Here is a 23,226-nt window from a genome sequence, read left to right on the forward strand (position 1 = left end):
AGGCAGCTGCAGCATTTCAGCAGTGGAACAGGGTCAGCCTCAGCGCCGCAATATGGCCACAGACCTCATCCCATGCTGGCTACCACTGCAGCGTCCCTCTGGTGGCAGCACCTCAGCTCTCAGCTGGGGAAACTGAGGCAGGAGCAGAGCAGAGGCCTCTGGCCGGCACCAGGACACCACAGGGGGCACCACGTCTCACCGTGTTCCAGCAGCTGGAACGTTTCTCTGCAGATACTCTCCTGCCTTCCCTTCTCCCTGTTTGCTGGAGCAAAGTCCAGGGCAGCTCGTGCATGGATAGAGCCGTGCCTGGTCCGACACCCGAGCCGCCCGTTGCCTGGTTATGTCCACAAAACAGCCGGGCTGATCCTCTTACCGGCAACAGCTGAGCGCAGCCCCGCGCCTCCTGGGCACCCCAGCAGGGTTTGCTGCACGCCTGACCTGCAGGTCCCCCCGCTTGGCAGATGCAGATAGAGATGTATATTTATCTGCACAACTTGTCCGAATGGACGGCATTCCTCTCCCAGTGAGTCAAAAGCCTGAGCGCAAAGAGAGGCACTTTGTGGGGGGGAAAAAAAAAAGGTGCATTGAGCTGAAAAAAGCAACAGGGTCAAAAAAAAAGAGCAAACACCCAAATCTTCCCTTTCCTTTTAAAGCTCTGCTGCCCCGCATCGCGTGCTGGTGGGCCGGGACGCGGACACGAGCAGTTATTTTAAACCAAGCAGTGAGCAAGGTGACGGCGGCGGTGACGTGGGGACGGGGACGGGGTGGCACATGGGGATGTTGCAAGCAGTGGTGCGCGTTGCTGGGCGGTTTCAGGGCACGTAAGCTGGCGACTTCCTGAGCTGTGAGCGCTGACTTCCTGAGCGGGCACGGCCAGGGCGGAGGTAGGAGGAATTTTGCTTTAATAGAGAAATAAACTTTGCTTTAATCAATCGCTTCTGCCTTTCTCCTCCTCCAGTCCCGAGCTGGGGGATGCCAGGGCCACAACCCAGCAGCCACACTGCGCCCCTGGGCTGCTGCATGCGTGGGTAGAATGTAGAGCAGGTGTAAATAGATGCTGGTAGTATTGCCCCAAAGGGGGGGTTAGGATGCTGTGGGCTGAGGGACCAGGGGTCGGCGGGCAGAGATGGAACCTCCAACCCCAGGCAGCATCACTGCTGGGTGCTGAGATGCCATCCCACCCTCAAAGGGGTGCAGACGTATGGCATCAAAGTGGGGGCTGCGCTCTGCAGGGACCGACGTGTTGGCAGCAGCCTCTGGCACACACGGAACCCTCAGGGCGTCGGTATCCATGTGCTCCGTGTGCAGGATAAGGCCACACCAAATCACGGCCATGCGCCGTGTCCTCACCGTGCCCCTTCCATGCTCCTTCCTCACCCCTTCCAGCCACACCCCAGCCCAGGGACTCCGGCGTCCCCATCACAGCACGTGCCCTGCCCAGCACCCGACAGGATCGGGCTGGAGGCTGCACGAAGGGGCACCGTCAGCAAATCAATCCTGCATGGAAAGACCCCCGGTTGGGTGGGGGCGCTGGGGATTCTGCGGAGCTGCAGTCAGCCCCAATGTTTCACTGCCAGGGATGCAGGCATGGCCCTCCCCGCCCTCCTCCTCCTTCTCCTCCTCCTCTTCCTCCCCCTCCTCCCGGGGAGGAGGGCGGCAGTACCCGCAGCTGGCGCTGCAGCGGGTGAAGCGGCTGCCGGGGGAGTCTGATTTCCAACGCCGTGTATTAATAACCCCCACCCGCCCCATGCTAAGCCCATGTGCAGCGCAGTGCAGGGGGCACCGGGCTCCGGGAGAGCAAGGTACGAGCCGGCCCTTGGGGAGATGTGGGGGGAGAGGAGCCGGGGGCGCGGGTTCTCAGGGGGTCGTGGGTGAGGTTCAGCCCCCGGGGAGCGTCGCGGGCGCACAGATGGGGGCCGGGGGGGGTGGGGGGGAGCACAACCCGTGGGCGCAGAGCGGTCGCTAAGTTTGATAAATCACTGCTGGAGGCAAAGGGGGGGGGGCACGGCAAACCCCGCACAGCCCTCTCCCCACCTTTGCCCGCACTCCTCAGCTCCGGCGGTTGAGTCCGAGGCTGCGATGTGTCAGCGCTGCAGAAAACTGCCTTATTAGGAGAGAAAGGACCGGTGAAAATCAGCGCTTTCCGTAAAGCCGCTGGGGCGAGCCGGGGGCCGCTGTGTGCCAGCCTGCACTCATTCCTTCGGGGATGACGAGACATGAGCTCAGCCCGCGGGGCCGGGAGGTGAGAGCATCCCCCCGCCCCCCACCGCAGGAAAAGCCCTCAGCAGCCCCAGGGCCGCGCGCTGCTCACTGCCCTCAAATAGCGCCTGGGGAACGTGAGACGGGAGCGCTTTGTGGCGGCAGCGCTCGGTGCCCACCCAGCAGTAACGCCCGGCTCGGATGACACGGCAAAGTGAGCGGCGCGGCGCTCTGCGGTGCTGCGCTTCATCCCCAGGCAGCGCTGAGCCCGCTGCGCCCGGCAGCGCATTCCCGTGCCGTGAGGTTATGGCACGCAGCCGGGCAGCGGGCGCGTTGCGCTGGGGATCTCACCGGGCGTGCGGGGCGAGCTGCAGTGATCCGTGCAGCAGTACAGGGAGATGGGGAACTGCCGCCGGGTTTCAGCGCTTGCTCTCTCTCTGTCACTGTCACTTCAGAATGGCTTTGCTCCTTCATTCTGGCCCGTGCTGATGCCAAAAGCTTGGGTCCAAGTTGTCCTCGGGGCAGGCAGGGAGGGATGGGTCCTGTCCTACCGCCCGCTGATGTGTCCCTTCTCCTTCGCAGGGACCTGATGGCAGAGCCGGAACCGCCTCCAGAACCGCTGCCAGATGAAGCAGGAGAAGCCCCAGCCCCACACCGCAGGGCTCCGTGCACCCCAACAGACCCAGCGCCGGGCCTGGGGGCTGCTCCTGCTCCGGGTGCCTACGGGGAGCTGCAGGAAGGTGCTGGAGACACAGCCTTGAACCTCACCATGCTGGGGGCACTGCTGGGTGAGGAGATGGCTGGGACAGTGGCACCGCTGGGAGTGGATGGAGCAGAAATCCCACTGCATGCAGAAACAGATGAACAGATCCTTCTGGACGTGGATGCTGGTGGGACGGGGATCCCACTGGATACAGATGGGGCAGGAATCCCATTGGATGCGGAAGATGAAGCAGGGATCCCTCAGAATGTGGATGCCGGCGGAACAGGGGCGCTTCTGGATGCCGACGGAGCAGGACTCCCCCTGGATGTGGAAGCAGAAGGACTGGGGATCCTGCTGGATATGGATGCCGCCGTGGCGGGACTCCTGCTGGACATGGATGGGGCAGGAATCCCACTGCACGTGGATGGGGCTGAGATCCCGTCGGCCATGGACACCGACGGGGCAGGAATCCCGCCAGGCGCAGCGGAGATCGGGGTCCCGCAGGACACAGATGCGGAGGGGGCGGGCACCCCACAAGCTGCAGAGGGCACAGAGCGGCCGTGCCTCAGCCTGGAGGAGCTGGGCGAGTATTTCCAGGAGTGCATCGAGGCGGTGGAGCAGCTGGAGAAGGAGCGCGACACTCTGATCGAGGAGCTGACGCAGCTGCGCGAGCCGGCGCTGCAGGACATCCGCCATGCCCACCAGGAGATCCAGGCCGCCTGCCGGCTGCTGGCCAAAGTGGAGCTGGAGCGGGACAACCTGAGGGACGAGATCCGTCAGATCAAGCAGAAGCTCTTCAAGGTGACCAAGGAGTGCGTGGCCTGCCAGTACCAGCTGGAGAGCCGCCGCCACGACCTCTCGCAGCACGCGGCGTATCGGGACGAGCTGGAGAACCAGGCCGGGCGGCTGTCGGGAGAGCTGAGCCGCCTGCGGGAGAGCTGCGAGAAGGAGAAGGAGGCCCTGCGGCAGCGCCTGGAGGCCCCGCCGTGCCGCCAGGACCCGCAGTACCTGCAGGAGAGCCGGCGGCTGTCGGCCGAGTTCGAGAGTTTGGTGACGCGGAGCCGCCGCGGCCTGGAGGAGCACTATGAACCACAGCTGCTGCGGCTGCTGGAGAGGCGCGAGGCGGGGACGCGGGCGCTGCAGGAGCTGCAGGGAGAGGTGCAGGGCATGAAGGAAGCCCTGCGGCCCCTGCAGGGGGAGGTGAGCCGGCTGCGGCTGCAGAACCGGAGTCTGGAGGAGCAGATCGTGCTCGTCAAGCAGAAGCGCGATGAGGAGGTCGGGCAGTACAGGGTACGTGCGCGGGGCAGGGGTGGGTTACCTACCTGCGGGTGCTGCCAGCACAGGCGGTGGGTCTGGTCTGTGGGGCTCAGGGGGAGCAGGGAGACTGGGGAGGTGACAAAGCTCTGCGGGTTCCGTCGAAGGCACTTTTCTCCCTGAGGATTTACTCCTGCGTCTGGAGGAGCCCCAGAGGCTGAAGCTCAGTGACTCAGCAGCGCTGTGCCCTGCTGGGATGCTGTGTGCAGCCCACTGTGCAGAACAAGCTTTGGGAAGGGCTCCACACCTCAGCAGGTGCTGCCTCCAGCCAGCAGCACGCAGAGGCACCGAGGAACCCCGGGGACAGAGAGGAGGTGCAGTGCTGCATCGGCCCCACAGCTCCACATCAGATGAAGCAGAGCTTAGGTGCTGGAAACAGAGCCGTGAGGCCAAGCCAGGCCTCCCAAAACACCTCACGTAGGGAGAAAGTACAATTCAATATCCACAAGAGCTCTTTTGGCAGGGCAGCCCCGCCATCTATCTCCAGCATTCCCAGCCATCGTCACCACTGCCCACAGCCAACATCATCCCTGCAGGCACCGCTGTGCTGCAGCACTGCGATTGGGACCCTCTCTGGCTGCCATGGTGCTGCTCAGGGGGCTCAGGGCCCCACCTCACTCTGACCCATGGAGCCCCCACTGTGCCTCCCTGCTGCTTTTTCCCCATTCCCTTGTTTATCTACTTCAGCATTTTAGATTATACAGTGCTGACAGCCTTTCAAACGCACACCCAGCAGTGTGAGGGACAAACCCTGCCAGTGGGGAAGGCAAAGCACAGCTGCACGCCAGCCCTGGCTGCCGCCTTGGTAGGGCAGAGGTTTTCTGCAGGGGTTTCTCCACCGCCACGGAGCAAAGCTTCCCACATAACCGGGTTCTGTCTTCACCCCAGGAGCAGGTGGAGGAGCTGGAGGACAGGCTGAAGGAGCTGAAGAACAGCGTCCAGCTCCAGCAGCGCAAGAACCAGGAGCTGGAGGAGCTGCGGAGCAGCCTGCACCACGAGCTGTCCATCTACAAGTCAGTGTCTGCTCCACGCACGCCTCCCGTCCAGGCTGCAGTGGAAGTGCTGTGGAAACTGCAGAGCCTTTGCCATGCAGCTGTGTCATGGAAAGTTCTGCACAGAGTAGAAACAGGGGCTGCCTTCCAAGGGACAGGCACGGCAACTTGACAAAATATACACTAATTCCTTAGGAACAGTGGGAGGGAGTTGGGTTCTCAGTTTGAGCAGCGCTGCTGCAGATGGTCTGTATCAGAGGGAACAACTTTCTTGCTTCTGAATCTGCTGCTGCTTTCACTCAGGGCTTCTCTACCACATGTTAAAGCTCCACAACACATCTGCAACACCTTCCCCCTGTAACTGCACTGAGGGAGGGCATTCCCCACCCCGGCAGCTGCAGCTCTTCTCTCCACGAGCACCGCAGCCCAGGGAAGAGCCAACCTTCCCATGTTGGTGCCGCGTCTCACTGTTGCAAAGTTTATGAGAGTAACTGCAGCATCTCTGCTGCGTGGGGTCCCCGTGAAGCACGGGGTGCAGAGGCTGACATGGAGCCCCAGCCGCGGCTGCAGCCTCTTAACACTGAGCTCCAAAGCGCCACTGCTGGAAGCAACAGCGCTTCAGACCTCTTATGTGTCAGCTCTCCTCCTCGAGTTTCACTTTTGAACTGGGAGTTGGAGTGCAGCAGCCTCAGAGCTGCCTCCTCCTGTGTCTTGCAGCAGAAATCACAGCTGCCTCCTCCCATGGCTCGCAGCAGCAATCACGTTCCCTGCTGTCAGAGCTGCTGCCCGTGCCGAGGCCTGGCCGCAGTCCGTGTGTTCGGTGCCAGGCACTGAGCACTGCCTGATTGCTTTTCCTTCACACTGGGAAAAGGAGGATTTTTTTCATTAGGTTGTGTTCCATAAGTTCCATATTTAGTAGCCTAAATTCGCTTTCTACCCACACAGGGGCTGCTTAGAAATCTACGGCCACCTTTGTAAATCTGAAGAAAAACCAGACCAGGAATGTTAGAGGTGAGATCTCCTCCTCGCCAGGGGCGGTGCTGGAACCTGCAGGTCGGCTCCTCGCTGCTCCTCTCGCTGCCCAAAGTCAGCAGCTCCACTCTGCTCTGGATCTTCTGCTGAACTGCTTTTCCACACGTGAGCAGAGAAAGCGGTACTTGCACTGAACGACGACATGGCTGAAGAATCACACGTGTATGTTTTGCTGTGTTTGGAAAATGTACCTCGTCCTGTTCCATAGATAGAGCATATAGACCTGCACAGAAAGGAGCTGAACGCTGAGCTTTACGTACAGGTTTCCTTGTGTGCCCAGTGGTGGCTGCTGTACCGCGATCCGCTCTGCCGCCAGCCACAGAAACTGAAGTCTGTGGATAAAAGGTTTCCACTTTATAGTCTCACACTGAAAATAAAGGTCAGAGTTTAAGGGTCTTCTTATTTCTCAAAGCTGTGTGTCAAAGAAAAATAAGCTTGTGTGTCAAACTGAGGGGCCTGAAAGGCACCCAAATATTCACGCTTTACAAAATAGGGAGAAAAAACCCCAAATCACTGCCCACGTTGTTCTGTGCAAGGGCTGAAGGCAGACCCGAAATGGAGGCAGCGGCGCCCTGCAGGAGGAAGGCACGCTCCACTGCAACCCTGACTGCTCTGAGCTACTCAGCACTCACTTCACAGAGCAAGCAGCAGAAACAAGAGGAGGCAGCCCTGAAGTACATTGCAGCACCCACACGGCACCCAGAGGCTCCTCCTCCTCCTCCCTTTCTCTCTTTCTCCAGGGATACGGTTTACCCTCATGAAAACAGTCAATGCAGGAGGAAAACATCCGCACAAAACCACACGGCCATGCAGCACATACGTAGAAAAAATTTATTCCGCCTGAAGCACTTACACACAGGTAGTGATGAGGAACACGAGGAGCTGGTGGGAGATGGGCAGCAGGCAGCGGTCAAGGACTGACTCCCACAAAGGCAGTTTGCCCACGTCTCATTTGCTTTATTTGCACCAGCCACCACTGCTGTGCCACCTGTGGTGCATCGCTGGTAGAAACAGAACCTTCACAACTTTGTGGCCCCGAAGTTTGAAAAGCCATTTCACAGAAAGGAAAGAAATTTATGTGAAAACACAGCTCAAGAAACACACAGTAGAACAAGACGCACGGAAGGTGAGTGATGCTCTGCAGGAACAGCTCACGTATCCAAACCACTGCCACCCAGGGGATGGAAGGAAAGGGGAAGGACAGAAAGAACTGAAAAACCCAGAATTACCAGCAACGACAAAAGAAAGCATGGGAAGAAATACAATTTCAGAACCTGCAAGTCTCTCTACGTATCTGAGAGGCAGATAAAGCCACGCAGGTACAGATTAACTACAAGAATCCCAACGCTTCTGAGCTGTACTGAAGGGAGAAGACGTTCCCAGCTCATTCTGAACTACCAGTGGATTAACACTTGCACCACCTCTGCTGGCTCCAGTTCCCTCTGGCAGCTCTGATTTCATTTCTGTTTAAATTAGGCAAAAGCCCGCAGCTGCAGCAAGCTAAAGACAGAAAACAGCAACAGAAGGTTTGTTGTGCACAGGAAGGCAGCTAAAATGGCTCCGTGCACAAGAGGCTGCTGTGGGAAACCTGAGGAGCTGCAGCACAGCACCAGCTGGGTTGGACTAAAAGCCCTTCCTTAGGGGAGTTCTGCCCGGGGTAAAAAGCACCGCTGATGGTTTCTACAGAAAGATGGCTGAACACAAAGTCTACGTGTGTCTCAAAACCAGTGTTAAGTCAATGTCAGGGCTGAGAGGGAAGAGAAGGAAAAGGACTAGAAACAGGAAGGACCACCATCTAAGATCCTTGACCTTCTGGATCCACGCTTCCTTCTGGGTCTTCATCATTATATATGTTCTCTGCCTGCAAGTCAAAGCAAAATGTAGAAGCATTTTCCATTGCATTTAACAGGTGCCACAGCACTTCTACAAGTCCTGGCAGATTTTCATCTGCAGATGTGTGGCACCAATCCCCCGAGGCTTTTCATTACAGAGCTGCGACACAGACTGCCTTGCTTTCAACAGTGCTGCACATTTCAGAAGGCCTCTGTTACTGCAGCTTATGGGCATCTGACTTCCTAAAGCAGAGACCAGAGCTTGTGACAATGAAGAGCACCGTGCACACGTTTCACAGCCCCTTCATTTGCAGCATCGCTTCCTTAAGAACCACACAGACACGTTGCCAAGACAAAGCCTCTGTGACCAGTCTATAAATAAACCAAAATTAGAAGCACGGCCTTTTCAAAGCTTATTTGAGCCGTAAGAGATGATTCTGCAGAACTTTCAGCAGCTGGGAATTAAAGCAGCACTTCTCCCCTATTCAGCACCACGCTGCCCCTCTGCAGCCACGGGGGACGTCTGTATCACACAAAGAACTCTCCCAGTATGACAGCGACCAACAGAAACCTCAACTTCATGCTTGCATTTGTTGTGGCTGGTGGCGGTGGTGGTTGGCTGGAGTTTTGCTGTTTGTTTTTGAGCTGATTTTTGTTTGGTTGGGTGGTTTTTTGTCAATTTTTCTTAACCTAGTTTTCATTCAAACACAGATGGGAAAATGTCACTTCTCCATACACCAGTACCTACTTTCCTTTTTACCACTAAATTACAGTATATAAATATATACGAGAAATACAAAACAGCTTCTCAGGATTTGTAAGCCCTTGTTTCTACCGAATCTCAAACCTTTTTCACTGCCCATTTGAGATTTAGGCAGTGCTACAAAGCAAACCCTTCTGGGGCCTGTAAACAGAACCCGGAATGCTGACCTTCAGGCAGTTCAGCACTGTCTCTTATCTGCCACCTCCTGCACTCTCCCAGACAACTTACCATCTGCCACACTTGCATGATGTTGTCTTCTGATACAGAACAGATCACCCAGGGCTCGTTGGGATTCCAGGAGAAGTCGGAGATCTTTGCAGTGTGACCACCATGAATGAACTAGGAGTGAAGGGGAAAAAAAGGGTGGGGGGGCAAACATTTCCAAACATTTCCAATCTCCGCTGCAGGGACCCAGCAATCAGTGAGGCTCAGAATTCTTACCAGCAGTTCTGGGGGACCATCCTCAGCATCCTCGGGGGATTGCTCTTCTCCGATTTTACTTCAAAAAGAAAATGGGGTTTTGTTGTTGCTGCTTGTGATGCAGCTCATCAGAATTCCATCAGCACAACCCGCCTCGTTCGGGATTTACCTCAAGTCCCAGACGTTCAGCCGGCGGTCGGTGCCACTGGAGGCCAATATGGTTTCATTGTGGGGCGACCACTGAACCTACAGGCAAGAATGAATTCAGAAATGAAGTCAGTTGGAAGAACCTGAGACACGGCAGGATCTGCTGCACCTTACAGTACGAGAGCCTTAGGAAAACTCAAATCATTATTACCTCGAAAGAGAAACATTCCCCATAATGACATCCTAAGGTAGCGAGCAGTTCTGCTGAGCCTGTGTGCTAACAAAGAATCTGAGCACCAAACAGGCCTCACGTGCAACTTCTTCTCTAGCAGAGAGCACGTGTTACAAGCATAAACAACCCTGCAGACCATCAGCTGCTCCCCCAGGAGAACTGCACCAATGTAAACTCTGGGTGCCTGAAATGGGAGCTGTGGTTACACACGAAAAGAAATTGCTGTAATTGAAGCCTAACTGCCCCAGAGCTCTCATTTACCACGGCTGCTGGAGATAAACCTCTCCAAAACACTCCACTTAATAGGATCACAGGATGAGAAAATAAGACAATTCTTCACACTGGCCTGACGTTTCACAGTTCTGAGCATAACTGTATTTAGAGGTAACTGGTCTTTAAAAGCAATCCTTAGACAAAAAAAAACCCTTCCACATACTTTTGTTCTGACTACTGCATGAGCTGGGGATGGAAATATTGTATCTGCAAAGCACATGCCACCAGTGATGTTAACTTTCTATATTTACACCAGCAAAATTAGCAATTCTTTTTTGCCACAGGATGGTCCAGCAATCTCCTTTCATGGCTGCCACCTCAAGCCTTGCCTCAGGACCAAGCTGAGAAGATGAAAATGCTGCAGCCATTTCACTGTGCCTTGCTGCTTCAAATCTGCTGCCATGAATAATTTACACGCTCTGTGTACTGCTGGTATTTCACTCCCAACATTGTGGGTCAAGCTCTCAGCCATTTCCTCGTTACTTTCTGCCCCCAGCTTTCTGGACACTCTTATCTGCTCTGGAATTCCCCCACACACAGAAAGCTCCACAACAACAAACCAGGAAATTATAAGCAGGTGAGAGGGAGGAATGAGGTTTTGAAGCACAAGTCCACTTCATGAAAACACACTGAAACAGCCTGCCTTCCATTCTGCCTGCTAGCTAAGCACAACTAAGCTCAGGTGCAGGGAAGACACAGAGGTTTTGTTATACCTGAAATATTTCATCTTTATGTGATTCAAAGGAGTGCAACTTCAGCTTCAGGTTCCTCAAGTCCCACAGCGCAACAGTCTGTCAAGGAAAGGAAACATTTTGTCCTGAGGTAACAACACCACACATCCACTCCCACACGTCAGAAACCAAACCAACCCCTTGCAGAGGCAATGAAAGCACAGACCTTATCAGCTGATCCCGTAGCCAGGATGAACTCGCTGTAGGGATTGAAAGAGAGGCAGTTGACTTCAGCTGTGTGAGCATCCACGGAATGGCTGGGTTTGGAGGTGTTGTTCGACCGCGTGTCCCAGCTGGAAGAAGGAATGGAATACAGACCTGGAGCAAAGGCTCACAGCCCACCTCACGGGAGAGCAGGGAGCAGCTGGGAAGGCAAAATGGACCGAGATGTTCAGCCTCTACAGAAAGCAGCCCGCTTACATCATGAGCTTCTGATCATCAGCAACGGATCCAAAAAGAGATTCGTGGAGCAGGTGCCAGGAGACATCTTCCACTACAGCTGTGTGCCCCGTGAAGATGGTCTTTGCATCCACCACTTTACCTTCTTTTGGAACAGCACTTATATCCCACAAGCAAATGGTCTTAAAAAAAAGAGGGAAAAATAAATAAAATAAAGATTTTATCTTTAGACAAAAATTCTCTGCGCTCCCTCACCTCCACCCCCTCCAACAGAAGAACAGTTCTGAGCTTTGTCAAGGGACACAAAGTGCAGGTTGCACCCCAGCTGTACTGAAAAGCACTCACATGATCATCAGAAGCACTGAGCAAATGCCCGCTCAGGTTTGGGTTCCACGACAGCCCATAGCCTTCCTTCTGGTGCCCACGCAGACGCAGATCCGGGTTGCACTCTCCAGACGGGTCTGTAAAAAAGCAGCATAAGAGCTCCAGTGCCTGGAATCACGTCAGCACATCATGGATCAAAGTTACACCATACGCAACCCACAAAAGTTTTCAACCTCTTTCGCACCCCATCAACCTTCCCTTAAGAAAAGGCTGCTTGGACACTTTTGTAGCCCTGAAGCACAAAGGTGACAAAGCTCCAGGCACCTGGCTTAGAAGGATGTTTGGTGTAATCAAAGACGAGGACGTCACTGGATGGAGTCTTTGTGGCAATGATGCAGGGGTTCTGTGGCATGTAACGTGCTCTGTTCACTTCTCCCTCATGATTTATCTTGATTTCAATCTCAATTTTTCCACTAACAGACCCAAAGCCTCCAAACTCTGGGGGAAAAAAAAAAAGAATTTAATGACTGTAAACAATTAACCATGTTCATATCAGGACACGAAGACTCAGAGTCAGTTGTTGGTAACATCAGGCATTTATTTGGGGGAGGAACAGTCACAAGAGCATGCAGACTGGATTCTTTTAGTTAGTAGTGGCACGTTGGTTTAAATCTATGTACCTTCAACATGAAATAGTAGAAAAAGTATTTATCAAACAATGTCACATTTACAAATAACTCCAAGAAGCCCAAAATCAAAATATGAACTGCGTAATCCAGGCTTCTGACAAGAAGAAAAGCTAAAATTAGATTGTTAAGAACTTTTACCACGTAGAAAGATTGATTCAACCACCACAAAATGGAGGAAAAACAGTTAAAGCCCCACCTGATTGACATCTTTGTTCCCTTACCTCCTTTCTCACTGTCGTAGTGTGAGGCATCAAACTGTGCATCATCATTAGGCAGCTGCACACTTGCTATCACGAGATGGTTTTGTTCATCTGAAGTGTGAGTCCCCAGGACCAACCGGTGAATGCTGAAATCTTTGCCCTCAGGCCTGCAAGAGGAGAAATTTAGGTGAGAAACACAGGAGTTCACACAAACATAGAGCTGAATACGGCATCCTTTGATGACAGCTCCCAACACCAGTAGCATCCTTAGCAGTTAGCACTGCTCTCCTGCTCTGGCACGGGATTTTCTTCCTCCAGAGGAATCACTCCTCCAAACTCAAGATCTCAAATTAAACTTACTGCAGCACAACAGCACCTACCCCCAAATAACTCCACCAGTTCCCTTGCCTTCCTTTAAGAGACTTTAACAGCCTCCCCAGTACATGGTTTGAGATGCATGAACGTTCTTTGGAAGCAGAATGTTGTTGTGGAAGCTTAGGATGAGAGTGCTTAAACTGAAATTATATTTAGTTCCCCTTCAGTGGGGAGGGGGGCTTTGCATTTCAAATCGGAGAATGAAGCTGGAAGAAGAAAAGCATCAAAATCAAAGCAACAGCAACGGGAAGATTCAGCATGCACCCTCACCTCGTCACATCAGGAAGCCACTGAGCAGTCAGGCTGGGCCACTCCAGAGCGTGGGTCATTACCAAGTCGTACAAGAAGGGTGTGTTCTTTTTCCATATTTTGTACTCCTCGTTGATCACACGTTCTTCGACCGCGTCATCGAAGGCTGCTGAAGTTATTCAAAAGAAATGCGGGATGTCAGCCTTCACCACACGCTCACAAGGCGCACGGTGCTGAGCGGGCACTCAACGAAGGGAGCCGCTTATCCTCAAACGGCACGGCGGCGACACGCAGCCCGCACCGCACGCGCTGCCCCTCGCTTCTCAATTAGCGGCGACCGCACGCAGCGTCAGCGGAGCAGCCCGGGGGCGGCCGTGACCCGTAAACCCACGGCCGGGGCCGACTCCCCCCGTTGTCCCCCACCTCCGCCCCCCGCAGCTCACATCGCTTCGCCCTTGGCCCGGCCCCGCGGCCCCCACGGGACGCCCGGCGACCCCCGCCCCCCGCACAGCGCCCCCTGCCGGAGCTCCCCCGCCAGCACTCCTCACGGCGCCGGCCGATGGAGGCGGGGGAGGGGGGGCGGGGAGTGAGGCCTAACGCCTCGCGGAGCGCTGAGAGAAGAAGGCCGCGCCGCCGAGGCCGCGCCGCGAGGCCTACCTTCCTTGTCCGCCATGGCGGGGAGGGGGAACGGGGCGGTGGAATGGGGCTGGGCTGCGCGAGGCGGGCGGCCGCTGCTCCGCTCCTCTTCGGCCACGGCTCTATTGTTTCCTGCCCCCGCTGCGTGCGGCTCCGGCGCCGCGCACCCCTTCGCGCGCCAACGCTGGCCAATCGCCGCCCGCCGCCGGGACGCTTCCGCCAATCGGAGAGCGGCGAGGGGCGGGGACAAGGGGCAGGAGAGCGCGCTCGGCGGTCACGTGTGAGGGAGATCGGGAAGGAGGGAGGCGGGGAGGCGCGGCCGAAGCTCCCCTGGGAGCCGCCATTTTCCGGAGGGAAGGGGCGGGCGGCGCGCGCCCCTCGCGTGGTCCTTAAAGGGACAGCGCCCCGGTGAGTGAGGGCCGCGGCGGGGGGGGGGGGGGAAGAAGGCCTGGGGGCCGGCACTGCGAGCGGGCCGCGCTGGGTTGCGGTGGGGGCTGCCGGCCCGGAACTCCCCCCGAGCATCGTCCTGCTGCTTCCCGGTTATTGGTTGCTGACGGGCCGCTGCGCCCTCCCTCGAGCCCTGGTTTGTAGCTCGTTTCCCGTTCAGTCGCGTGTTCCTTCGGTCTTATTCCCTCCGAGAAGCGCTTCCCCACCGTGCAGCCTGCAGATCCCAGTTTTTATTTGGAAATAGAACCTGGAAATCCCGTGTAGAATTGTTGCGTGGCGGGCAGCGGGAGCCTCTCTTGCTGGAAAAAGTCATGGCGAATTCGCGTGGAATCTTCGGAAATAATTGGCCTGAAGTTATTCAGAGACTCCAGCCTGTGTCTGTTATTTACAAATGAAAGTCGGCGTGGAACTGAGCAGCCGCGGAGGTCTGGTGGGAGAATCGAGCTTCTAAAAGGTGGCTTGAAACAGCATCTTCTCCACCGTTCAGAGTAAAAAAAATAAAGAATTCTGTGGGCAAATGAGTGCAGGCCAGCCTCTGTGCCGTTCCGTAGCGATAGGATCGCAGCTTGAAGTGCAGCCCCCATCCCAAGAGGAACCATGGGCTCCTCTTTTCTCTGCTGGGCTCCGGGCTGCCCCTGGGGATCGCAGTGCTGTGATACACTCAGGAGCCGAAGTGACCCGGCTAACACTGTAGAGCTGTGAGAATCATGTTCTCGTTATTACAGCATTTTATTGCTGTTCGAATAGAAGAACGGGATGCGCAGTGCTGAGCGTCGCTGCTGTGGGCCGGCAGGGTGAATGGTGCAGAACTGAACTCGGCGTGTCTAATCTTGTTTTAACGGACCTGCTTGCGTGCAGCCGCTCCCCACCGGTTGCTGCTGAGCTCCCGGGCTGGAAGCAGCTCCCCGTTCAGCCCAGCAGCGCTGCGGGAGGCACGAGGCGGCGGCCATGTTCGTGTGAGCAGGAAGTGAGCAGAGCCATGGCAGGCGGCGAGCGGGACTATGGCCTGACGGAGGAGCAGAAAGCTGTCAAGGCCAAGTACCCACCGGTCACCAAGAAGTACGAATGTGAGTGATGCAGCAGCACAGTGATACGGCGTGTGTGTGTGTGTGTGCTCCAGGGCAGGAGGGGAGGAAGGAAATGGGATGAGCTTTTTAGGTGCTTGTGGGGTTTCGCACTGTGCCAGTGCTGTGCGTTTAGGCTGTGGGATGCATCTGGGGCTGAGTAATAGAGAGGACATAACTGCAATCGCTGTCATTGCGGATAGTTGCAGTAAAGCTTCCTTTCCCCCCCTCAGAGTCTCCTAAGAAGTGGCTGTCAGCACAAGGGCTGGCTTGGGGCACGGCAGCCCGTGTGTCTGTTTGGAGGGACGGTGCAGGAACACCGTGACACATCACAACGGTTAACTTTGTTTCCATAATTGGAAAAGGTTTTCTTTTATATTCACTAGAATTTGTTTGCTTTAGTGACAGTTGTTGAGGAGCAGTGAATGTGTGTGAGCGCCCTGAGCAGCCTCAGAATGAGCCTCAGTTGCAATGGTTGCAGGGTGGCTTATGTTGATGTCCCAACGTGGCTGTTTGCACCAATCTGGCCTTATTTTGCATTCCTCTGGTTCCTTTAACGGAATGTAAGTGATGTTTGTGTAAAACCTGATACGTGCTTGGGATGTTAAGCCTGCCTCATCAGTGAAGATTACTTTATATTTTGTATTACGTACATTTTAAAGTTCCCCTTGTGGCACTGTGGATGTCTGTGGGTTGGGCAGGCACACTTCACTGAGCTGTAAAGGTTTGCAGATCTTCAGTCCTGCAGACGTCAGCAAAAACTATTCGTGGTGAAAGGCTTTTATTGCAGTTAACCTGTAGCAGCCTGTTGCACTGCAATGAGCACACAGTGCTGCACATGGAGGGTGCTGACAGAATCTGTGGTAAACGCACTTCTGATGAGCAGAAATAATCCCAAATTTCATCTGTGCTGTTTCTCTGTACTGGAAAATAGACACTCAGTTTTATGTCTCAAAGTGAACACAGAAAGTTACTGTTATAACATCAGTGTCCAGAATCTTTTAATCTTTTAAAGTTATATTTGTTGATGTCATGCCTTTTTTTTTTTTCATTCCTCAGATTTGGATCACACAGCAGATGTGCAGTAAGTGTGGGCAGCCGTCCCTTGTTTCCACTCCTGGGGGTGCACAGTTTATTTCTAATGCAGTATTCCTGTGTGCTGCTGTTTAAGCCTCTGTTGTTTGGGAGCATCTTTTGAAATCTTTTAAACTCCTGCCCTTACATCACCTTTCGTCTCGGCAGTTCATGGATATCCATTTACTGCATTACAAAGGACTTTCCTGTCATCTGGTAAAATAAGAATTTTCCTTTTTCTCCTAAGAAATTCTTCTCATATACCGTAAGAAGAAAAACCTGTAATCTCCCCATAACAAAAGTTCAGACAAGCCTTTCTGGTAGTGACCTCCTTTGCATTTGTTCTCGCATTCATGTTTCTCACCTGCATAGCACAGTGGGATTTTGTGGTTACAGTGCAGTGAATTACCCTGTGTCCCTGTAGGCTACACGCGTGGGGAGACACTTTGGAAGAAGCATTTGAGCAGTGCGTCATGGCCATGTTTGGCTACATGACTGATACAGAGACTGTGGAACCTCTGGATACTGTTGAAGTAGAAGCAGAAGGTAAAAACTGCACTGGCTTACATTGGAACTGTAGGAACCCTGCTGGTGGAGTGCACCGAAATCCTCTGCGTCTTTAGATGTAGTTTTGTTGTAGCTAATGATAATTCAGTTAATTCATCTGAATCTTGTAGTAATGCAGGAGCTGTACGGCTGCTGTGCTCATAAGTGTGCTGAACATTTGGGTCTTGTTGCTGGGACAATCAGCTGACTGCCTTCTCCGCTTCAACCATGCAGGACATGATATGTTGTCCCTTCTCTTCCACTTCTTGGATGAGTGGCTGTATAAATTCAGTGCTAATGAGTTCTTTATACCCAGGGTAAGTGCCGTGTTTTGTTCTATTTCCATTTTGTAGGGCAAAGCTGTTCTCTGATAAGCCACTTTTGAATGCAGTGTCCTTTTAGGCAGAAAGAGGGACTCAGCAGATCACTTTGAAGCAGGAGAATAAGACACAAAAGCACAAAGAGCTGAGAAGCAAACGCTTAGCTTTGTTTCCACAGATGCCAGTCATTAGGCGTAGTCATTAGCAGTGCTGTATGTATTTGAGAATACTCCAGTTTTCTGGGTTTAGATTTCATTTAAGCTGGAATATTCTTGTTAATGAGATTGAGTGCCTGAGGGTAGAGGTTGGTGACACGCTTTTCCACTTGTTTTCTCTGCAGGAGGTGAAAGTGCTTTACATTGACCGAATGCAATTCAAAATAAGATCAATTGGGTGAGTTCATATGATCAGTTGAGTAATTAATATCTTCCACTGATGACAAATACTGCCCTTCATTTCACCACTGTGAACTATCGCGATGTGCTGGAGGTCACAGATAATTTCTAAAAAGGAGCTCTTATCCTTCCTTTGAGGTTTTAATTTAAGTCTAACTGTCCAATGCTCATCAGTGAAACTAACTGTAGTGTTTGATTAAATGCTAACAGTGCAACCTGCTCTTTTCTTTTTGCCTTTAAAGGTGGGGAGAAGAGTTCTCTTTACCAAAACACCCCCAGGTACGCAGCAGTTCATCTATATATTGCTTATCTTTTCGGGTAGGACAGGAAGAATGGATTCTTCTAAATCAAACCTCTTAAGTACTCAAGAGATCCAAGTATAAACATGTCTGAATGGTATCACAGGCACTACTAACTTAAGATCTCACTTCCTGCAGTTTTTTGTGAATGCATTTCTGAACTGTTGAGCTGATGCTTTCTCCACGATGGCAAACTCAGCAGTTGGCTTCCTTTTTTGTGATGCGTGATAAGAAAGAGCCAGTCCATAGCCAGAATCGTTACGTGGGTTTGGTTCTCATACTGCTTCCACAGCTTCTTGCTTAGTCCTTTTCTGCTTTCCCCCTCCACTCCCAGAAGAATTACATGCAAGTCTTTACGTCTTAGCATGCCGCTGAGTTATGTCAAATTCAAATATCAAATGTTGATGGTATGTCACAGGTAAGAGGAAGAATTTGTAGTATTCAGGAAGCAATAAAATAAAGGGAGAGGGGAGTGGAGGGGAATTCTGTAATTCCTATTTAGCTTGGCCAAACAGAACATTTGGAACAAGCATGCTTAAAACTTCTAGGGGAGAAAAATTGCCTAACATTTGTAGAAAGTGGTAAATATTATGTATCAGTGTGAAGTGCTGCAAGGTGTCATGTAAAACATTGATGCCTTTGTGTCTTTTCACTCTAGGGCACAGAGGTCAAAGCCATAACTTACTCAGCAATGCAGATCTGTGAAGAAGAAAAGCCAGAAGTCTTTGTCATCATTGATATTTAAAGCAAGTTTAACGAAGTGGATGCTTGTCAGTGGCTGGCAAAACCCCTTCAGAACTGTAACCTCTGGGAAGCAACCAAGGAATTAGCTAGTTCAAATGAGAAGCAGGAGAGAGTTGTGGGGAATGTCATCCTGTGCTGTGGTGGGAAGATGGTGAGCCAGACCAGTGCCAGCCTGCCAGGACAGAAGTAATTGGGTCTGGGGGGATTTGAGATGCGGGCTGTAGGGGATGGAAGTCCCTCAGGAACGCTGGCGGTTGGCTTCTAAGGCAGTGTATGAAGTAAATAAAGAAATCAGTGGAGCTGCTACAGCACTGCCTTTTTGTTGGGCGGCAGGAAAGTGTTGATCTACGTGATTGCATGGGAAAATTTAACTGTAGCAGTTGTGAGCTGATGTCCCTCTTCATGTAATCTAAATTTGCCAAGATACCTGTGGAGAGTCAACCTTCATGTAGGACAGTTGCTGTTCGAAGGCCCCCCGAGGAAAAACACAAATTATTTAAAAAACGAAACATTCTTCTGAGAACTTTGTCAGACCACCAGGTGGTGCTGATTTACCACAAATACATTTCCATGCACCCTGAACGCAGGTGACCGCGCATGGAATCCTTGCAGCTCCTTACAGCTGGGAAAAGTGGAGACCGCTTTTGTTGGCACTGAAAAAGGGGTTGGCCGATTCTCTGCAGGTCTGCTCCCATCTAAGCCTTGCGAGAGCAGGATCTCTTCTTTTAGAAGGCAGTTTGCATCAGCTTCCTTTTGTTTTCGGAAAGGACAACTGCACACAACTGAGAGCCCGGCTGTCAGCCCTCAGCCGTTGGGTGTGAGGGAGGGCTGCCCTGCCTGTGGTAAACCTAGGGGTGCCTCACCTCTGTTTTGTTGTGAAGTCTTTTTAAATCAGATTTTAAAGGGGAAAAAATACAATCTGTTGACTGGAAGAACTTGCGTGAGTAATTTTTGCTGGCGGTGTTTGAGTTTAATCAGTTGCATTCGTGCTTTGTTCTCCACTACGGTGAGAAAACCCTCCTTTAAATAAGGTTGGAGAACCATTCGTTTGCCAAATGTACAGAAGTGAGGATTTTCACTCAGGACGAACACCGGGGCTCCGCGGGGCCGGCCTGCAACACGGGGCGATGCCCGCGCTGTGAGGAAGGAGCGAGGCCCGGCCCCGCGCCGCCCCATGGCGAAGCCCCGAGAGCGCAGCGGTGGGCGGCAAAGCGCACTGCCACCGCCCCGGGCCCTCAGCGGCCGCTCAGCCACCTCATTGGCTAGCTGAGTCAGGTGACCGGGAACAGCCAATCAGGCGTCGAGTGTGTGGCTGCCTTCCACGAAGCCTGAGGCGGGGGCGGCTGTTCCTTCTGTCAGCCCTTTAAAACGAGAGCGGAGCGGGGAGGATTCCGATTTTCTCACTCCTTTCTTACGAAACTTCGTAAGTGTATATATGTGTTAATTACACTGCCAACAAATATGTTTTACACTTCTTAGATGCTTGCTTTTGTAGGACTTTCCAAAAGCAAATTATCCATAGCTGTGTGCTCGTTTGTTTTTAATCGTATACTGTAGCACCTTCCTTGTAGAAAGGTTTATATTTTCATTACGAACAGCTCTGAGTAGAGCCTGGTCAAAAAGCAAAGCAATTCTTCTAAGCAGTTTGCAGGCAGTAGGTGACTGCTGGGTGATGTTCAGGAGCTGCTGGGTGTTCACAAGCACAAACCAACGTGTTTGGAGTCCACATTTTGCTTCTTGCAGCAGAATTTTAGGAGCATTTAATATTAATGCAACTAACAAACCAGAATTAGCTGGTGTAACACGGGCAATTTAATCTTGAATATACAGTAACGAATATACAAATTATCTACCTAAGATTTGGTTTCACCTTTTCATCCGCCTCGCCTGCAGCGCCATCGGCATCACGGCGCACAACCAGATCATACGGCTCCTCCTCCACTGCGTCACCATCCGACCTCTGATCCTCCTCCAAAGCCCACCTGGAATGTTTGCTCCCCCCGGCGCCATCAGGGCCGCGTTCTGCGCCCGCTCCTTCAGGGCTGCCCTCGGCGCTGCTCCCTGTCACACATTTGTGGCACAGCCTGTAGCGCCGTGTTCCCTGCTGCACAACGCAGCCCGTCTGCTCGCTCACCTGGCGCTTGCACTTCCTGCAGATGAGTTTGCCGGCTTGATGTATCTAAAGAGGTTTAGAATTTGAAAGTGTCAGTGTTCATCCGGTAATGCTACCATCACAAATAAACACCGAGCCGTTCTAAAAAGTAAAAAGTTTGCCAATTGCAATCACTGTGGCAGCGCTGGTTCTAGCGATGGCTGAGCAGCAGCACCGACGGAACCCCGCGCTCCTTCCCCAGGCCCCCGAGCTGCCGTACCGTTTGGAAGTGGTTCCGCAGGTGCTCCAGCCGGGTGAACCTCTTCCCGCACGCCTCACATGGGTACGGCCGCTCGCCGGTGTGGCACCGCAGGTGGCGCTTCAGGTCGGCGCGGCGCTTCACCGTGTGCGTGCAGAAGGGGCACTTGAACCGCAAGCGAGGCAGGGCATCTGTTGTGGGGGAACACAGCTCTGCATCAATGGCTTTCTGCAATCGTTCTGCTATTTCTAAGCTTAAATGAGCAGCACTCCGTTTTTCCTGCGGTTCGTCATTGAACAGAAATAAACCCAAACCTATAATCCCCCCACAAAAGCTACTGATGATTCACTGGGGATTTGGCGGTGTATTGTCTTACTTTTTAGACAGACGTATGACCATAAGTACGTAGTAACTATATTACACCCTGTCATCTGACTCTTTCAGCAAGTAGTACTTCATAAATATTTACCACCTCTGCGATATATTAGGATGCGTAACATCGTAACCTTGTGCCATGATAATAAGCCATAGGCATGCTAAGTTAGCTTCCAATATGACGTGCATAAGAATACATTTGTAAGCCATCAGTTGATGAACTGCTGTCAGTTCATCAGGAGCTGGGACATTTTATGTAGCGTGACCAAACTATCTCCAAGTTTTGGCTTGGACCTCATGGGAAATGCAGTATTGTTCCAATAACACAAGAGCACAGAAACCACAAGAGTGATTCAGTCCCTCAGCTCCGAGTCAACTGCAGCTCTCCAAGCTTTGTTCAGCTCCATGTGGGGCCAAATAATCAGGCAGGTCTTATTTTAACCTCACACAACACCTGGATCAGTCTCTGATTCTATTTCTCACCCCTTGTTCTGGCCTTAGAGCCTTACATTCTGCTAGGCACTACAGCACAGCAGATCAAGAAAGCAATCAACAGGACATCAGTTAGAGCTTATGAAATTCTCTCGTCTCACTTCCTCTAAATAACGACAAACTTTGCAAAATCAAGTGTACTGTTTACCTTCATTCCAACTACTCATAACACCTAAAACTGTGGGCACTGAGCTGTACAGTTCTTCTGCTTTTAATTCCATGAACTCAGAAGTTTGTGACAGCTCTTCCAGCTGAGCAACAGCCCACCTCTTGGGTGTCACTTCTGATTCCTGATCATATCCATCATCGGCGCGATCAACGTCATTCTCGGCATCAAATTCAGCCTCCTCTTTAGCTCGGGAGTCGTGGCTGCAATCTGATGTGTTACAGCCCTCAGCCCGCTCAGCTTTACTCGCTCTGCCCTGCACAAATTCTCGTGTCTGTGACAGCCCCAAGTGCTTCCGCCGCTTCCTGGCCGAGCCCTGCTTTCTGCCCCTCTTTGAGAGCTGCGTTTCCGCCCGCTGAAGGATCACCTGTGAGGACAGATAAGTGCTGTAACTGCTCCAGGAATTCTCATTCACCACGTCTGCCTTTTCATCTGGAATGGAATAGGAGCGCCTCGGGTTGCTCTTTGCTTTCCTCCTTGAGCGATAAAGCGATGCGTGAGCAGGTTCACCGTTTGTGCTTTTGGCTGAGAGGCCCAGGTAGTGATCCTTCTCCTTCTCATTAATATCCAGAGACGACTTAATGAACGTCTTACAGACATTAAGGATGTCTGTCATCTGCAGGTAGCTGGCTGCCGACATGACCTCTATCACGTTTTGACCCGTTAGGGGCAATACTCCTGAGTACACAAAGTCCAGGATAACCATAAACGTCTCTGGAGAGAAGACCTCGAAGGTGGCTACAGTGGGCTGGCTGGTGTCCTTGGAGCTCTGCGAAAGGAGCATCTTGAAGTACCCACTGCTGGCAAACAGCACATTTCGGTGTGCTTTGAACACCTTCCCCTCCACCAGGATGCTGCAGTCGCAGAACAAGTCCTGCTTCCGTTGTTCATTCAGCTGCTCCAGGAGCTGAAACTGGTGGGAAGAAATCTCCATTCCAATAAGGGAGCGCCAGAAGGTTCCTCTAAAGCACAAAACAAACGTAAGCATGACGACGTAAAACTAAACTGATGGGGCTGAGTCCTATTTTAAGAGATGAGCCCTGTATTTTAAAATATTAAAGCTCTGCATATTATCAATACCTAACATAGCTTCAACTCCGCACACACCTCTGCACCATTCAGTAACAGACCGAGGAAATCAATTGCAAAAAAGGTGAGAAGATCACTAAGAATAGCGCACGTCCCCTAACGCTGCGTCCACGGAAGTCCACGGAAGGCCGAGAAACGGAGCCGGGGCGGCCGGCAGCGCGGGTAGGGAGCGACGGGGAGCCTCCGGCCGGGCGCCGCAGAACCTGAGCCGGGCGAACCCGAACCGCGCGCGAAGGCGGCGGAGCGGCGGCGGGGGCCGCCCCGGCATTGGCCGCCGCCGCCGCCACTCAACGCGCCCCGCCCGCATCGGCCGCCGGCAGCCCGGGACGCCCGGCGGCGCTGGGCCCGCCCGCC

General features: G+C 52.9%; 4 protein-coding genes across 10 annotated transcripts; 2 read left to right on the forward strand and 2 right to left on the reverse strand.

Moving 5' to 3' along the window:
- The first annotated feature begins 288 nt into the window (after positions 1–288).
- Positions 289–8,960, forward strand: SYNC (syncoilin, intermediate filament protein). Of its 4 annotated transcripts, XM_042834045.1 has the most exons (5): positions 815–884; positions 2,054–2,242; positions 2,782–4,192; positions 5,105–5,229; positions 6,154–8,960. In XM_042834045.1, exons 2-5 carry the CDS (start codon positions 2,217–2,219, stop codon positions 6,215–6,217), a joined length of 1,626 nt encoding a protein of 541 aa, XP_042689979.1. In that variant the 5' UTR covers positions 815–884; positions 2,054–2,216; the 3' UTR covers positions 6,218–8,960. The 4 variants fall into 4 exon arrangements, with proteins under 4 accessions (XP_042689977.1, XP_042689979.1, XP_042689980.1 ...); XM_042834043.1 differs by lacking the exons at positions 815–884; positions 2,054–2,242 and adding an exon at positions 289–523; XM_042834046.1 differs by lacking the exon at positions 2,054–2,242 and having other exon boundaries at positions 827–884.
- RBBP4 (RB binding protein 4, chromatin remodeling factor) lies at positions 7,061–13,655 on the reverse strand. Of its 2 annotated transcripts, none has more exons than XM_042834048.1 (12): positions 13,532–13,655; positions 12,896–13,040; positions 12,272–12,417; positions 11,686–11,859; positions 11,383–11,498; positions 11,059–11,219; positions 10,805–10,931; positions 10,621–10,698; positions 9,425–9,501; positions 9,277–9,334; positions 9,064–9,174; positions 7,061–8,101 (listed from the first exon to the last, which is right to left on the reverse strand). In XM_042834048.1, the coding sequence occupies exons 1-12, from the start codon at positions 13,545–13,547 to the stop codon at positions 8,036–8,038; spliced, it is 1,275 nt and encodes a 424-aa protein (XP_042689982.1). In that variant the 5' UTR covers positions 13,548–13,655; the 3' UTR covers positions 7,061–8,035. The 2 variants fall into 2 exon arrangements, with proteins under 2 accessions (XP_042689982.1, XP_042689981.1); XM_042834047.1 differs by having other exon boundaries at positions 12,896–13,043; positions 13,532–13,654.
- Positions 13,656–13,807: 152 nt separating this feature from the next.
- Positions 13,808–19,331, forward strand: ZBTB8OS (zinc finger and BTB domain containing 8 opposite strand). Its single transcript, XM_042834071.1, has 8 exons — positions 13,808–13,918; positions 14,816–15,024; positions 16,081–16,105; positions 16,520–16,641; positions 16,876–16,958; positions 17,302–17,354; positions 17,599–17,635; positions 18,314–19,331. The coding sequence occupies exons 2-8, from the start codon at positions 14,937–14,939 to the stop codon at positions 18,398–18,400; spliced, it is 495 nt and encodes a 164-aa protein (XP_042690005.1). The 5' UTR covers positions 13,808–13,918; positions 14,816–14,936; the 3' UTR covers positions 18,401–19,331.
- A 795-nt stretch (positions 19,332–20,126) lies between these two features.
- Positions 20,127–22,999, reverse strand: ZBTB8A (zinc finger and BTB domain containing 8A). Of its 3 annotated transcripts, none has more exons than XM_042834069.1 (4): positions 22,864–22,999; positions 21,766–22,745; positions 20,772–20,941; positions 20,127–20,578 (listed from the first exon to the last, which is right to left on the reverse strand). In XM_042834069.1, the coding sequence occupies exons 2-4, from the start codon at positions 22,715–22,717 to the stop codon at positions 20,249–20,251; spliced, it is 1,452 nt and encodes a 483-aa protein (XP_042690003.1). In that variant the 5' UTR covers positions 22,718–22,745; positions 22,864–22,999; the 3' UTR covers positions 20,127–20,248. The 3 variants fall into 3 exon arrangements, with proteins under 3 accessions (XP_042690003.1, XP_042690004.1, XP_042690002.1); XM_042834070.1 differs by having other exon boundaries at positions 20,127–20,460; positions 20,534–20,578; positions 21,766–22,999; XM_042834068.1 differs by having other exon boundaries at positions 20,128–20,578; positions 21,766–22,999.
- Positions 23,000–23,226: the final 227 nt, after the last annotated feature.

The sequence above is a fragment of the Centrocercus urophasianus genome, unplaced genomic scaffold (assembly GCF_019232065.1).
Source record: "Centrocercus urophasianus isolate 14NV4802_14NV808 unplaced genomic scaffold, USGS_Curo_1.0 seq_43, whole genome shotgun sequence".
Taxonomy (NCBI): Eukaryota; Metazoa; Chordata; class Aves; order Galliformes; family Phasianidae; genus Centrocercus; species Centrocercus urophasianus.